This window comes from Tachyglossus aculeatus, chromosome 1 (genome assembly GCF_015852505.1).
Source record: "Tachyglossus aculeatus isolate mTacAcu1 chromosome 1, mTacAcu1.pri, whole genome shotgun sequence".
Taxonomy (NCBI): Eukaryota; Metazoa; Chordata; class Mammalia; order Monotremata; family Tachyglossidae; genus Tachyglossus; species Tachyglossus aculeatus.
This window is the reverse complement of record NC_052066.1, coordinates 120,180,434-120,195,665: the sequence shown is the minus strand read 5'-3', so window position 1 is coordinate 120,195,665 and position 15,232 is coordinate 120,180,434. Positions and strand designations below refer to the sequence as shown.

Genomic DNA, 15,232 nt, shown 5'->3' with positions numbered 1-15,232 from the left:
CTAAGGCTTGAAAACAGCTTAAAAGTGCTTAACAAACTTTACAGAAAACTACTCCAAACGAAATCTTAAATATGGAGAACTGCTCCACAAGGAATCTTACCTTCATCTTCTTTTTCCATGTGGACTGCTGCCGCTCCTCCTCTTCCTCAATCAGCTTGAGAGCAAGCTCTTTATTAACCTTTGGAAGTTTCTAATAAAGAAGAAAAGAATGAGTAGATATTAGGCTCAAAGACATGCATCTTGGACACTTGAAGAGGTCGAACTGTTTTCAAAAGGACTGGGACTAAAGAGAATTAAATACCCTTTATATGGGCAGACAATGATTATAATAAGAACCATGTGAGACATGGGAAACCGGGTCCAAGTGAGGTTTCGTTAGCACAGACATGGCCCTACTGCAGTGTGGTTCGCAATACCCTGGACCAGCTCCCGAGAGTTGGGTATTGGCTGCCCCTCTATGGCTCAGAGTGTGTGACCGAAGAACTTCTGATGCTGGGGAACGCAAGAAAGCAAACCCCAGAGGGAGGTTGCCTTGCCTTTCTCTTCTCTCAACACACACACACACACACACACACACACACACACACTCACACACTCTCACTCACTCTCTCGCTCTATATATATGTACATAGATATCTATATACATATATATAAAAAGAGAGAGAGCGAGATATCTATATACATATATATATACATAGATATATATGGGTGTGTGTCAATCACATAGAAGCCAGCTTCAGCTGGCTCGTTTACCTGACAAGGAACTGCCCGGCTGCAGCTTAAAAAAGAAGGATCAAAGGATCAGAAGAGCTGGTTCTATTTAAACTGCAACTTAGGTAGATTGACAGTGAAAAATACCACTGGGATTACTGCTTGGGAGAAAATTTGGACAGTGCAGGAGCTCTGGCAGAGCTGAGGGGCAGCAGTCACCCCTGGGGGCCCGTTTCCTTGTTTTCCCTAGAATCTGAAATGTCTCCAAATTTGGGGACACTTCCAAGGCTGGAGGCACACATTTCAGAAGGCAGAGGAGCAAAACATATTGGTTTCTCCATCAACTGGCTGGGTCCCCTACACCTTCCTGCTCAAGAGATAAATCCACGGCAGGGGGAAGGATTCAGAAACACTTGCCCCCACCCTTTGGAAATAACAGTCCCAAAGCCAGAATCAGCTTCTGCTCTGGAAAACAAGTCTACTTACTTGCTGCTCTCGGGCTGATCCTTTCTCAATATCCCAACTCTAAAGGTTCTTTCCAACTCTGATTCTTCCACTGGAATTGACAACTCTCAACTGGATTCTGTGATTCTTCCAATTGGAACTGACACTATTAATTTTTAGAGCAAGAACAGCCGTAGATTTTAGGGTAAGTCATTTTTTATTCTCCACTGGCTTCTAAGTTGCACAAAGCAAGCACACCAGGTCTTAAAAAAGGAAAAATCCCTTCTCGTCCTCTCCTCTCTCACATATTTACCATGATTTGAAGGGAGGGAGAGAGGAGGATATCTTGAGGGAGTTTCAGGTGACTGATATATTCAATGTCTTTCTAGTCGGGAGGAGTGCTACCTGCTTTAAGTTCCTGCAGCATTTGATAGCTAATGAAATGCACAATCTCTTAAGCATTTGATATAAAATATTTATTCCCCTACCTAGACTAAGAATAAAACGCAATTTCGGTTGGCAGGAAGGATTTCAAAATGAAGACAGAAGATCTCCGATATAACCCACATCATAAAATTTCAAAAATAAACCCGTACCAAATTCAACGGTAACCATATATACCTTTATTTTGACTCTTTGAGCGCGTGCTTCTTCTATTTTCTGCCTAATCCTATCCTTTTTGTATTCTTCATATGCAAATGGGTTTACCATCAATTTCACCTGAGGAACACAAGCATGAGAAATGAGGGGAAAAAAACTATGTATTAGTAGCCTAATTCATAAATGTCATGGCCATTGTTTAAAATAAAATGAAACAATATTTTCAAGCTACATTTGTAGTATTTCCACGCTACACAATATATATCTGGGAAGCAGTGTGGCCTTTTTGGAAGACCCCAGGCTTGGGAGTCAGTACACCAGTCTCCCTCTCTGGGTCTTGGTTTTTTCATCTGTGAAACGGGGATTAAATACTGAAGTTTCCCTCCAACACACTCCTATGGGAGAAGAACTGTGTCTGACCTGATTGCTGTAAGCTCGTTGTGGGCCGGGAATGTGTCTGTTTATTGTTGTACTGTGCTCTCCCAGGCACTTAGTGCAGTGCTCTGCACACAGTAAATGCTCAATAAATATGACTGAATGAATGAGTTGGTAGCTACCCTACTGCTTAATACAGTGCTTGGCACATAGGGAATGCTTATTAAATCTTCTAATACTATTATTATTATTATTCCACAGACATCTAGGGAAAAGGATATGGTCAGGTTAAGAACCTAACTTGAATTTTGTGTTTACCTTGTGGTACAGTCTTATATCCATGAAAAAGCCATGCATATATGCTCTGAGGAGAGGTGATCCAATGAGATGAGTAAGTCCTGGGAAGGGGGAAAAAAACACATATACACACACAAATAAAAATAATACACAAACACATGCAATTTAAGAGATCTTCCGAACAATGAAGATCTTTTCTAAACAAGATTGTAGTCTGTTTTAGCCAACTACTTAGATTTAATTTCCATCGTATTTTACAGAATTTCAGGACAATTCATCACCCAGGGAGTACAAACTGAACAGTGGCAACCAGGAACAACTTCTCTTCCTAAAATAAATGCCAGAGGCTAGCAGCTGGGCTAACACCTTAAGCTAGAAGCTCTCTCACCCATAATCTCACCTCACCCTAAGGAAAATAGAAATCAGGTTATTGCTGCCTCACTGATGGGCTGTCAGGTGTCCTTAGACTATTATTCTCTTTCACACTCTAGACTGTAAACTCACTGTGCGCAGGGAACATGTCTACCAACGCTGTTGCACTGTACTCTCCCTAGCGCTTAGTAGACTGTTCTGCACACAGTAAGCACACAACAAATACCACTGATAGACTGATTTAACCAGAACTGGGCCAACAAATGTCTCAGACTTAAAAAACAAACAAAAATACCAGTATTCATTTTCCATGAACACTGAGCAAGACTGTATTATTCCTGAACATCACCCGATATTTTAAATACTCAATGTGATAATGAAAGCAAAAAAGCAATGAATGGAAGGATGAGAATGAACTAAGAATGGAAAGTGCAGAAAGTGGGGGAAGAGGAGAAATAAAGAATTACCAACATTCCACCTTCTGGATAAATTATCAATGGGTGCATATACTTTTCAGATCTTTGTGGTTCCTGATGTATTATAATGAGTTAGGACTGCTAATATTTTCTTTAGCACAATGTGAATTATTTAATGGGAGAAGCTGTGAGAATGTTTGTCTTACAACAGAACATTACAGATAATCTGATGCTTATGTGATAAGAGGATAATGAAGTGAGGTGTAAATTCAAAATAATAGCATAATGTAACACAGATCTTCTTCTGAAGAAGAAATATTGCCCTTGGCTCCTCAGTTGTGGAAGAGAACACACACACCCACAACACATCAGAAATCAGACCACGCACATCAGGAAAAAATAATTCTAAAACATTAAGGTTAAATGCCAAGGACATCTTAAAAACTAGTTTCTGAGCTAACAAATATCTTCATAAAGCATGGTAGTATTTAGTTAATTTACAGATGGTTGAACCTATTGCAGGGACGCAAGACTCATTCCACTTAGTAGATGACTGACACCAGTATATCTTCCATAGAACGATACCTTTCCATAGAAAGGTATCTAAACTTGTACACACCTGGATAATGGATGGATTGACATGTGTTCTGTGTTCACTAGGTTTTGTGCTCTGTGTCCATTTTGCACCCAAAGGATCTATTTAATCCACATGGAGAATATAAAATAATCTGTCACCGGTATAAATGTTAAATATTCTCCATAATTTTACATGCTTCCCTTAAACATGTATTTTTAATTCCCTTTGTTTCCCAATGTGAAGGCAGTAACTGAGTATAATTTTCAATATTAGGAAAATTTCTGAATCCGAAGTGTAAAATATAGTTGTGATATTTGTTAAGCACTAAGTGCCAAGTACTGTACTAACATCTGGAGTGTGGACAAAGATAATGAGATCGGACAAAGTTCGTGTCCCACATGGGGCTCACAGTCTAAGTAGGAAGGAGAACAAGTCGTGCATCCTACTTTTACAGAAAACTGAGGCCAGAATAAACTAATGTGACTTGCCTATGGTCACAGAGCTGTCGGAGGAGGCAGGATTAGAACCCAGGACACGGCTTCCTGGCCCATGCTCTTACCATTAGGCCTGCAACAAATTCTCTGTAAAGATGGTAAGTCGGAGGGTGGGGAGAGGAGGAAGATTTGGTCCATAAAGGCTTACTGTTGAACTTGGAAATATGAAATGCCTTCTAAAATTATCTTACCCGGAAGGAGTTTGTCTTAATCCAATTTCAAACTATTGCTTGTTACCTATTGTACTTTTCTCATTGTCAAAAAATAGACAAGACACTGAAAGTACTGGACACAGTGTGGTCACAGAAAAACCCAAGAAGAGGTTTGAAAATTTTCAAGACAAATAGTTGGATATCCAAGAGTTACATAGAAGAAGTCTCTTTCAGAGCATTTATCTGAAGATGTATAAATATGCAGTAGCTAAAATAGCCTGGCTATTATTGTTTTTAGTTTGTTACGACAAACACTTATGAACAGTGCCTATCTTCTGAAGAACGCTAAGGATCTGAAAGACATTCATTAAGCTTAGTGGCCCAACGATGGAAGAGAGGGTGGGACTGCTAAAACAAGTTTATAATTAGAGCAACCCGCTGTTCAGAGGGATGAAGTGACTTTCCTCAGAGTCACCTCAAAGGAGAGTCTCCCCTCTCCTACTCCAGCCTTCTTCACTTGAAGAACAGTTTCTCAACAGCAAATGAGAGAAGAACCCCATCAGCTGCGACTGGGTTTCTTTGCAGTCAACTAAGCCCTGCCCGGACTTGTAAGAGTGTGGATCTTCCTTTTTCCCCGCCTTGCTTGCTGAAGGCTTAGTGCTACGTCTTGCTCCTAGCAGCTGAACTGTATGAGCATAATGGGTGGGTTCCCTTTTGGGGGTTACCTGTGTGTGTGACCATGCTCTTTTTACTACTCTAGAGCTAGGAAGCGAGTTGGAAATTCCCACTGGAATTCCTGGGGGGCTTTCAAACCATTGTGATGTTTGGCTGAGGAATATAAATCAGCGTTTAGTTCCACTATTAAAAGGTATGCTACACATAAAACGTGCATTTGCTTTCTTCTTAGTATTTATGATTAAAGGCACTGAGATTCTATGATTAAATACCACTATTAGAACAATGAACTATGTTTCCATCACTGGAAAAGAAGGAAAACAATGCTGGACTAATGACCGTCCATTCTGCTTTGCTCATTTACCCGTCGATGGATGTGCTGACAATCTCAGCACACTAGGCCTGCTGACAATTGCCAATGCTGACAATCTCAGAAAGAGAGGAAAAAGGAAATTCAGGAAAGGAAGTGCTGTGTGACTATTAAGAAGCAGAGCCGTTTCTTACCTAAATTTTCTAGGTCTTTCTTGGTGACAAATTTGTAATCATCATAAACTGTGCTTTCAGGATTCTCCTCTAGTTCTTCGGTCAAGTTGTCTAGGAAAGAGCACCATCTTGGGGCAGGGCCCAGAACCTAGGGACAAACATGACAAGAGAATCTTGAATTATTCTTACACAGCCCAACTCTTAAAAATGCAGTTAACTGTTTACAGTTCCTCACCTGGGAGTCACAGAATAAAAGTCACGAAACCCTTCATTTCCATCAAGGGTTCATAAGACTAAAAGGCGATGGGGTTGTGCAAACACCTTTTCATTTGGAAAAGAAAATAATGATAATAATGATGATGGTAATAATAATAATAATAATAATAATAATTGTTAAGCACTTACTGTGTGCCAGGCATATAGGTGAATTCAAGCATATTGGTTTGGACAGTCCCTCTCCCAGGTAGGGCTCTCAAACTCAATCCCCATTTTACATATGAGGTAACTGAGGCATAGAGAAGTGAAGTGACTTGCCCAAGGTCACACAGCAGACAAGTGGAGGAGCCGGGATTAGAACCCATGATCTTCTCTCAGGCTCGTGCTCTATCCACTACGCCATGCTGCTTCTCTATCTGAAAAATCCATTCAGCTTGCTGCCTAAGGGACATAGTATATAATAAGTGCGTATTTTCTGCAGAACTGTTAGAATTTGTGTCTTTTGATTTGGATGCATATTGCCCAAAGTCTTCAAAGACAGTTGAGGCTGGCTGATTTAATTAAGAGATCCAACTTCCTTTTAGAACCACAAAACAGATGAAGTTCTAAGTTGATGTAATGAGGCAAAAAAAGCAAACTGCCTTCTTAAATACAGCGAGGTTTTGAAATTCACTAATGCAATGAATAATTACACTACATCTCAACCTACCCTTTCATTTTATTTAAAATGCAGTCTTTTTTCCTCTCCTTACACACTTAGAAAACTTACCTAAAGACACTTGGAAACACCTTCAAAATTTCATGTAAATTCTATCTTATGTGGCTATATTACCTGTATATATGTATATATTTTTGTACATATTTATTACTCTATTTATCTTACTTGTACATATCTATTTTATTTATTTTATTTTGTTAGTATGTTTGGTTTTGTTCTCTGTCTCCCCCTTCTAGACTGTGAGCCCACTGTTGGGCAGGGACTGTTTCTATGTGTTGCCGACTTGTACTTCCCAAGTGCTTAGTACAGTGCTCTGCACACAATAAGCGCTCAATGAATACGATTGATTATGTGGAGAATCTCATTTAAAAACTGTTCTTGACAACATGGGTTCATAACTTTTACGTGGGCAGTATTCCCTGATTCCAGGCCACTAATAAAATAATAGTTAAGTTTAAACTCCCTCTACTTCTGCCAAATACCACAAATATTTTCAGTATCGCTTTTCCATGGTTGATAGGAATCTTTTTCCAACTTGGCTCTAACAGTCACACCCACCCGGGAAGGACAATGATTCCAGCAGGTGTGCTAGTGCTGTGGAAAAAGACCACTATGAAAATCAGCCCTCACTGGGACTCCATCAAAGAGGACCTTTTTAATAGCTGGTTTTTCCTTTTCTATGAGGTACTCATCATTTTAAATGAGGGGAAAGAAACAATAAATCACAATGGAAATCCTTTATTATTTTTCACATGAACTACTCTTCTGAGGGTGTTTAGCAATGACAACAGAGGAAATTCACCCCACCAAAAGTTCATTTTAATATGATGGGCCAAATCACACCATTAATTTGCTGGCTACAGTGACCGTTCCCCCCCACCCCCCCAGTTTTGAGAATTTTCAAAAATTACATGCTCATTTAATTATGAGCAAGGAGAATACTATTGTCTAGGCCTAATGTTTCTATTCCAATCTAAAGAGCGGAACCACTCAGTAATCAATAACGCATTTGCTCACAAAACTGCTCCAGCTTTTGTGCAATTTGTGCAACCCCAAAATAGTGGGGGTTATTTTCTGGGTAAATAAGTCTAGCAATAAGGTGAGCAGGAGAAAAGAAAAAGGACGGGAGAATTAAAAGGAAAGTAACAGGACACTTAAGACTGCTTTTCTTATTACTAAGTGCATTCTCCCGAAGTGCTGCATACAACACATACTCAATGAATTAACTCACTTCCCACTTTCAAAGCCCTACTGAAGGCTCACCTCCTCTAAGAGGCCTTCCCAGACTAAGCCCCCCTTTTCCTCAGCTCCCCTTCCCTCCCCATCGCCCAAATCACTCCCTTTGCTCTATCCCCATCCCACAGCACTTGTGTATATATGTACATACCTATAATTTTATTTCATTCATTCATTCATTCAATTGTATTTATTGAGCGCTTACTGTGTGCAGAGCACTGTACTAAGCGCTTGGGAAGTACAAGTCAGCAACATATAGAGATGGTCCCTACCCAACAACGGGCTCACAGTCTAGAAGGGGGAGATGGGCAACAAAACAAAACATGCAGACAGGTGTCAAAATCATCAGAATAAATAGAATTATAGCTATATGCACATCAGTAACAAAATAAATAGAAGAGTAAATATGTACAAGTAAAATAAATAGAGTAATAAATCTGAACAAATATATACAAGTGCTGTGGGGAGGGGAAGGAGGTAGGGCGGGGGGGATGGGGAGGAGGAGAGGAAAAAGGGGGCTCAGTCTGGGAAGGCCTCCTGGAGGAGGTGAGCTCTCAGTAGGGCTTTGAAGGAAGACAGATAGTTTGGTGGATGTGTGAAGGGAGGGCATTTTTAATGCCCGTTTACTTGCTTTGATGTGTATATATCTACAATTCTAATTATTTATACTGATGCTATTGATGCCTGTTTACTTGTTTAGATGCCTGTCATCCCCATTCTAGACTGTGAGCCTGTTGTGGGCAGGGATTGTCTCTTTGTTGCTGAATTGTACTTTCCAAGCACTTAGTACAGTGTACTGCACACAGTAAGCGCTCAATAAATATGACTGAATGAATGAGTAAATGAACTTCCCTTATCCCTTCCTTAGCCTCCATCCCCAACCACGCAGCGTGGCTCTGTGGAAAGAGCCCGGGCTTGGGAGTCAGAGGTCATGGGTTCGAATCCTGGCTGCTACATGTCTGCTGTGTGGCCTTGGGCAAGTCATTTAACTTCTCTGAGCCTCAGTTACCTCATCTGTGAAATGGGGATTAAGACCGTGAGCCCCACGTGGGACAACCTGATCACCTTGTACCCCCCTCAGGGCTTAGAACAATGCTTTGCACATAGTAAGAGGTTAACAAATGCCATCATTATTATTATTACCGTTTACAAGTACTTGGTACAAAAAATTATAATCCTTTATTTCTTCCTCAAAAAATGGGGTGTGGCTATTACATGGTGGTGGCAGCAATTATGTGAGTAATTACAGTGAATGTATGATTGAAACCATTGAAATATTTAAAAAAATACATGACAGCTGAATATCAAAAAGATTAGAAATCTTCCAAATCAATCATTCTTAGGACATTTTTCAAATGTAAGCTGTAACAATGAGGCACAGTCCAGTTAAAGAACATGCATTAATGATCGATCGATGGCAAAAATAAACACCTATTCCTAGTCTGCTAATAAATGTGAAACCTCAATTTAGTACAGGTGTGTAAAACTCACCAAAATACTTGTTAAAACAGTGTCTGTTATTTTATCCAAAGATAACCATATCCATATATTGCACTCTAATTAAAATTTCACTGAAGGACATACTTGCTAAGCATAACAGACTTTGCCTTTCTTTAAAGTGGCTCTGGCTGGCAGGGGATTTCAATAAAATCACCCTGACTCTCTGTACAGCTCTTTCCTATTCTCACTGCTACTTTTGAAAGTGCATTTTAATTGGCTTTACTGGGACAGGCGCTGTAAGAGAGGCAACCAAAATTTCCCCTCCACTCAGAAAACAAAATTTGTTTTTAATAAAAACATTTTTCTTTCCTGCCTTCTTTGAGGTTAGGATGCTAATCAAACAACAGATACTTCATACAATCTTTCAGAGACAAATTTGCTTTGATAAGGCTAAATGGTTATTATTTACACTACAAGAAGTTTCACTTAGCTTCACTGGAGGTTACCTAAAATGTATTTTGAGGGAACTATCCTCAGGGGACAGACTTTGGGATTACAATATCCACCTCCACATCAAACAGAAACTCCTTATCAACTGCTTCAAAGGACTAGATCCCCTCCTACCTTATCTCGTTGATTTCCTACAACCCATCCTGCATACTTCCCTGCCAACCTACTCACTGAATTTCGATCTCATCTGTCTCGCACCTTGCCCATGTCCATGAGATCATGGAAATTCCTTTGCCCACGTCCATCCACTGGCCTGGAACTCCCTCCTCCTTACTACAGGACAATCACTCTAATTAAAATCACACCTCCTTTGAGAGGGCTTCCCCAACTAAGCCCTCATTTCCCCTACTCCAGCCACCTTCTGCAAAATTCAAAGCCAACAACTGAGAAACCAGTTGGTAGATTTAAGTAAATGAGTGAGAATGTGGAGCTACAAACTTCATTTTGTGATGAAAGTGCCCAGGGCACCGGGAATGCCACCTGCCTATGCTGAAAACAGCCCAGCCGGCAGTAATACTCTGAAACAGTCCACTTCTCCAGAGAATGATCAAAGTAAAGCCAAATCCATAGGAATTATTTCAAGTTGATTTCAGATAAAGCGAGTCTGAGGTGTTCCAATGAAAAGACAAATTATTTTGACAACCGATGAGGCAGGGGACAAGCCGGATCCCTTTCCCGACCTGAAGACAAGGTCCTGCTCCCCTGCCCCGGGGTCAGAATAGAGACCCAGATGTCTCTTCCTTTCCCTGCAGCTTCACTTCCCAGTGGGAAGGGGGTTATTTTTGGCTCACCTCCGGCCAGAGGAGGCTGAAGGAATGGTGATGATTCACAGTAAACATCTGACTAGTGTTAAAAATTCCATATATCGGCTATTCGAAGAAGCAGCATGGCCTAGTGGATAGATCCTGGGGGTCAAAAGGACCTGGGTTCTAACCTCAATTCCACCACTGGCCTGCTGTGTGACCTTGGGCAAGTCAATCAATCAATCAATCGCATTTATTGAGCGCTTACTGTGTGCAGAGCACTGTACTAAGCGCTTGGGAAGTACAAGTTGGCAACATATAGAGACAGTCCCTACCCAACAGTGGGCTCACAGTCTAAAAGTCACTTCAGTTCTCAGTGAGGGACGTGGGCTGTCGAACCCTGTATCTACCCCAGCTCTTAGCACAGTGCCTGGCACCTACTAAGTGCTTAACAAATGCCATTTAAAAAAAAAAAACAGAACAGGGTGTGCTGCAAAGGGCCTTAGGGCAATACTTCTGACAAAAAATTCAGAGGTTGATTTTTAACTCCTGGGGTAAAGTGACATAAAATGGAAGAATCAGATGCATCATAGAAAATGCAGTTCTGCTATAAACAGAGTACATTTATTTGCTGTACTGCAATATTCTGTGTGGCTCTTCAAACTTTTGTGAAAGGAGTAAAAATGAGCTACATGCTAAGCATGGGAACGATCATGCAGTCTGAAATATACATATATATATATATATATATATATTATACATACTTGATGTGTGGATATAGATAGGATAGATAGATATCAATCTATCCACACATCAAGGATTGCCATTTCCCTAAAGCATCACCAACAAACGCAGCACACTCTTCCTTGGGAATAGGGAAGAGGATCCTGGCTGTGCCAGCCAAGCCAGTGGTGGTGATAGAACCAGCACGGGCCCCGGAGTCGGAAGGTCATGCGTTCTAATCCCGGCACCCCCGCTTGTCTGCTGTGTGACCTTGGGCAAGTCATTTCACTTCTTTGGGCCTCAGCTCCCTCGTCTGTCAAATGGGGATTAAGATTGGGAGTCCCCACGGGAGGGACACGGACTGTCCAACCTGATCTGCTTGTCAGCGCTTAGTAAAGTGCTGGTGCTTAACAAATACCTTATTATTAGTGGCTGTAGCTTTCATTTTTCCCACTCCACTCCTAGTTGGGCTCATACCAGAGGACTTTCGGGACCGTTAAGAAGTGGATAACCAGATAAAGGAGAAAAAACTATACCCGCTGCCTCTCTGGAGTTCCCACTTCCTCCAGGATTCTACTAGCAGCACTGTGGCAGAGGCAGGTAAAAGCAGAACTTCCAGCCACTGTCTGCAAATGTCACTCTACCTCACTGCCTGCGCTTTTGGTATTTGAGCCTCTATCCTGCTGGGTCTATCTCCCTCAACCTCTGTCAGAGATGGCACGGGTAACTTCACTATGACAGTGTTGACTAAATTTTCAGAGACACTCATGAGTATAATCTTCAACCTCCATATGCTAAAGTAGTAGTATCAGAAACAATTGGTGAGTTTATAATTGGCACCAAGACATGGGGCTAGTAGCTCCACCACGTAGTAATGTATCACCTAACATTTGGCGAGTCGCTCATCGCCTTTTTAATGAGCCCATTTGTTATGTTTTCATGACATTTTAAACTGTACAGATCTGTACCAGACATAGACCTGAAAAGCAAAATTTTGCCCACTAGCATATCTCCAAGATGGATAGACTTGAGTTTTGAAGTGCATTTTAAAGCCACTATAAAAAGTTATGTGAGTGTGTGTCCTTGATTCCTTCTCTCCAATACCCCTAATGCAGGTTAAAAGATTCCAAACACAGCTGCATATACTTTCAACTTTTGACAGGCGATGCTTAATAGTAAAGTACTGCAGGCCCAAGACAAGAGAAACAACTGGGCAAGCCTCAGGGAGTGGTCGTGTATTTAAGCATGTAATTGCATTTTCAACATAATTAGTTGTCTAATTGTACATCCAAGTTTACATGCACTTGCATGAGTAATTACGATTCATTTAAAGGCAGTCTGCTTGTAATGCTTTGTTCTCTGTTTCCTAAAAATCAGATTAGTAAAGGACTGATTTGATTCCAAAATAATTTTAAAAGGTTTCCATCATACATGCTACATGAAAAGTATATACATATATACATGTAAAATCTGTATATAATCTGTAAAATTGTACATATAGTTATAATTCTATTTATTTATATTGACGCTATTGATGTCTACTTGCTTTATTTTGTCTGTCTCCCCCACCTTCCTTTCTAGACTGTCAGCCCACTGTTGGGTAGGGATTGTCTCTGTTGTTAAACTGTATTTTCCAAGCGCTTACAGTGCTCTGCACACAGTAAGCACATAAATACAAATGAATGAATGAATTTTAAAAGAGGTGGATTCAAAAGGCTATGCAAAAGAGAAACAGGATTTTAAAAAAGTCAAAATTACCTGCTATACCTACGTGTATAGAGGTACAGCAAGTCAACTTTCCAAAAGCTCCATAAAAAGAAAGTACCATCAGCAAGAAAATTCAAGCAAAGAGAAATGTTCTGATGCCCCACCTAGGTCTCTAGACCTCTCTCCTGTTTTTGGCTAAAATAGTATTTTGAGAAAAGGTTACATAAAGTAAATTTAAGTGAATGCACTTTTATCCATATTCCCTTTAGCCTCAAACATTTCAGTACTACTCACCAACAGTTCACTAAACTGTAATCTAGTAGGCAACAAGTTTGGCCATCAACTCTGTTGTATTCTCCCAAGAACTTAGTACAGTGTTCCACACATGCCAAGTGCTTGATAAATACCACTGACTGAATAAATACTGTAGCTACATATGTGATAATGTAGGGTAAGAAATGAGCAACAGAAGCTTGTGGCCTAGTGGATAGAGCCTGGGCTTGGGAGACAGAAGGGCCTGAGTTCTAATCCTAGCTCTGCCATTCGTCTGTTGTTTGATCTTAGGCAAGCCACTTCACTTCTCTAGGGCTGAATTACCTCATCTGTAAAATTGGGATTAAGACTTTGAGCCACATGGGACAAGGGCTATGTCCAACCCTATTTGCTTGTATCCAGCCCAGTGCTTATTACAGTGCCTGGCATATAGTAAGCACTTATTATTACCATCATCAGAGGATAATTCTTATGGTATTCTTATGTTCCTGTCTGACACTGTTACAGAAACAAAGTCCAACCACTTTTCATCCTGTCCCAAGGTCGATTTTATGTGGTGGGGGTGGGGGAGGGACACGGCATACTGCAGGATTTCTGAAGGAATCGCTTTTCCAAACGCAGTCCTATGCAGCTGTCTCCAGCTGTGCAGAAACCACTGAGAAAACTCTTGGCAACTGCCCTACTAAGGGTAAGAGCTGTCCCTACGTTTGAAGACTAGTCCCAGTATTAAAAATGAAAGGGATTCCTTCTGGCAAAAAAAAAAAAAAACATGTAAAAGGGAATGGAGAGGCAAATTCACCTCTGCTCCCATGCAAAAGGGCCTTGAATTAACCCCCACAAAAAAACAATAAACTAAACCAAAACAAAAAAAGCAAGTACAAATTTGTGTGCAAAACAAGAAAACTGAATGGAAATCATCCAACGCGGATGTTTCAGAACAACATCAATAAAATCAGATATTATTGACCGATCAATCAATCAATGAATGGTATTTATTGATCACTTACTACGTGCAGAGTACTGTACAAAGTGCTTGGGAGAGTACAACAGAATGAGCAGACAAGTTCCTTGCCCATAACAAGCTTACAAGCTAGAGGGGGAGAGAGACACTGATATAAATAAATACTGATGCAGAATAATTTCGGGGACAGAAGAGGAAAAAATGTAAATACTGCAATGAGGATGTGGTAGCTCTGTCTACAAAGACAAACTTGTTGGTATTTGCCCAAGCTTTACAAACTAACGAGATTGGACTTGTTGCCCAGCTAATGATGGATTTACTGATAGTACTTTTTATTGCAATTCAGCACAGAGTGCTGAAAAGTGAGGTGAATAGAAAGACTGTTCACGTTTTTTTTCCCCAGGAGCTATTTCCTCATGGGTACGTATTGATTAGCCCAACAGCCTGCCCAGTTGACAGGGATCCTTGGCCTTCCTATCTTCATCTTCTCCCCACTGCCCTCCATGCCCCCCATACCCTCATCTTCCTTGTGTGGGTTCTGTGATTGTCCTGAGACCGCCTAGGGCAGCAGCTGGGTGAAAGAGTTGGGCTTCTTACAACAGAAAATGATGAAACGCTGGTTGGTGAATGTGTTAATGTCCAAGTTCCCTGCTCTGAACCCCTTCATCTACAGCCTGAAGAATAAACATGTGAAATTTGCACTGGGGAGGGAACACTCCCCCCACCTTACTCTCTGGCATAAAATACCTGTTTCTTGGTGCTGATAATCCCATCCCTCGTCAGAAGGACTGTCCACGGATTTATCCGGGTGTATAGCTCTCTTCTGGCTCCAAAGACAGAGTCCTGACTGGAAATTTTTCCAAAGTGTGCGGCTCTGGCTGAGAAGGTCATTCTGTGACTGGCTGATCTTTCTCCATAAATATGAGTGAAGGAATGAATGACAAGGATGTAACCCTCTCTCCCTGATCCCTTTCAGATTTGCTTGAGAGAAATGCAAGGCATCCCTCTAGACTCTAAGCCATTGTGGGCAGGAAGCACGTCTGCCAACTCTGTTAAACTGTACTCTCCCAAGCACTTAGTACAGTACTCTGCACGCCATATGCGCTCAA

At 40.9% G+C, this 15,232-nt stretch overlaps 1 protein-coding gene across 1 annotated transcript in view; it reads right to left on the bottom strand.

The window, feature by feature from the left end:
* NOL10 (nucleolar protein 10) overlaps positions 1–15,232 on the bottom strand; it is a 110,712-nt gene that overhangs the window by 17,779 nt on the left and 77,701 nt on the right. The window contains exons 14-17 of the mRNA XM_038743452.1: positions 5,618–5,744; positions 2,449–2,528; positions 1,777–1,875; positions 101–190 (exon numbers count right to left, since the gene is read on the bottom strand). Of these exons, the coding sequence (XP_038599380.1) occupies positions 101–190; positions 1,777–1,875; positions 2,449–2,528; positions 5,618–5,744 (396 nt within the window). The remainder of the gene's footprint in view (positions 1–100; positions 191–1,776; positions 1,876–2,448; positions 2,529–5,617; positions 5,745–15,232) is intronic.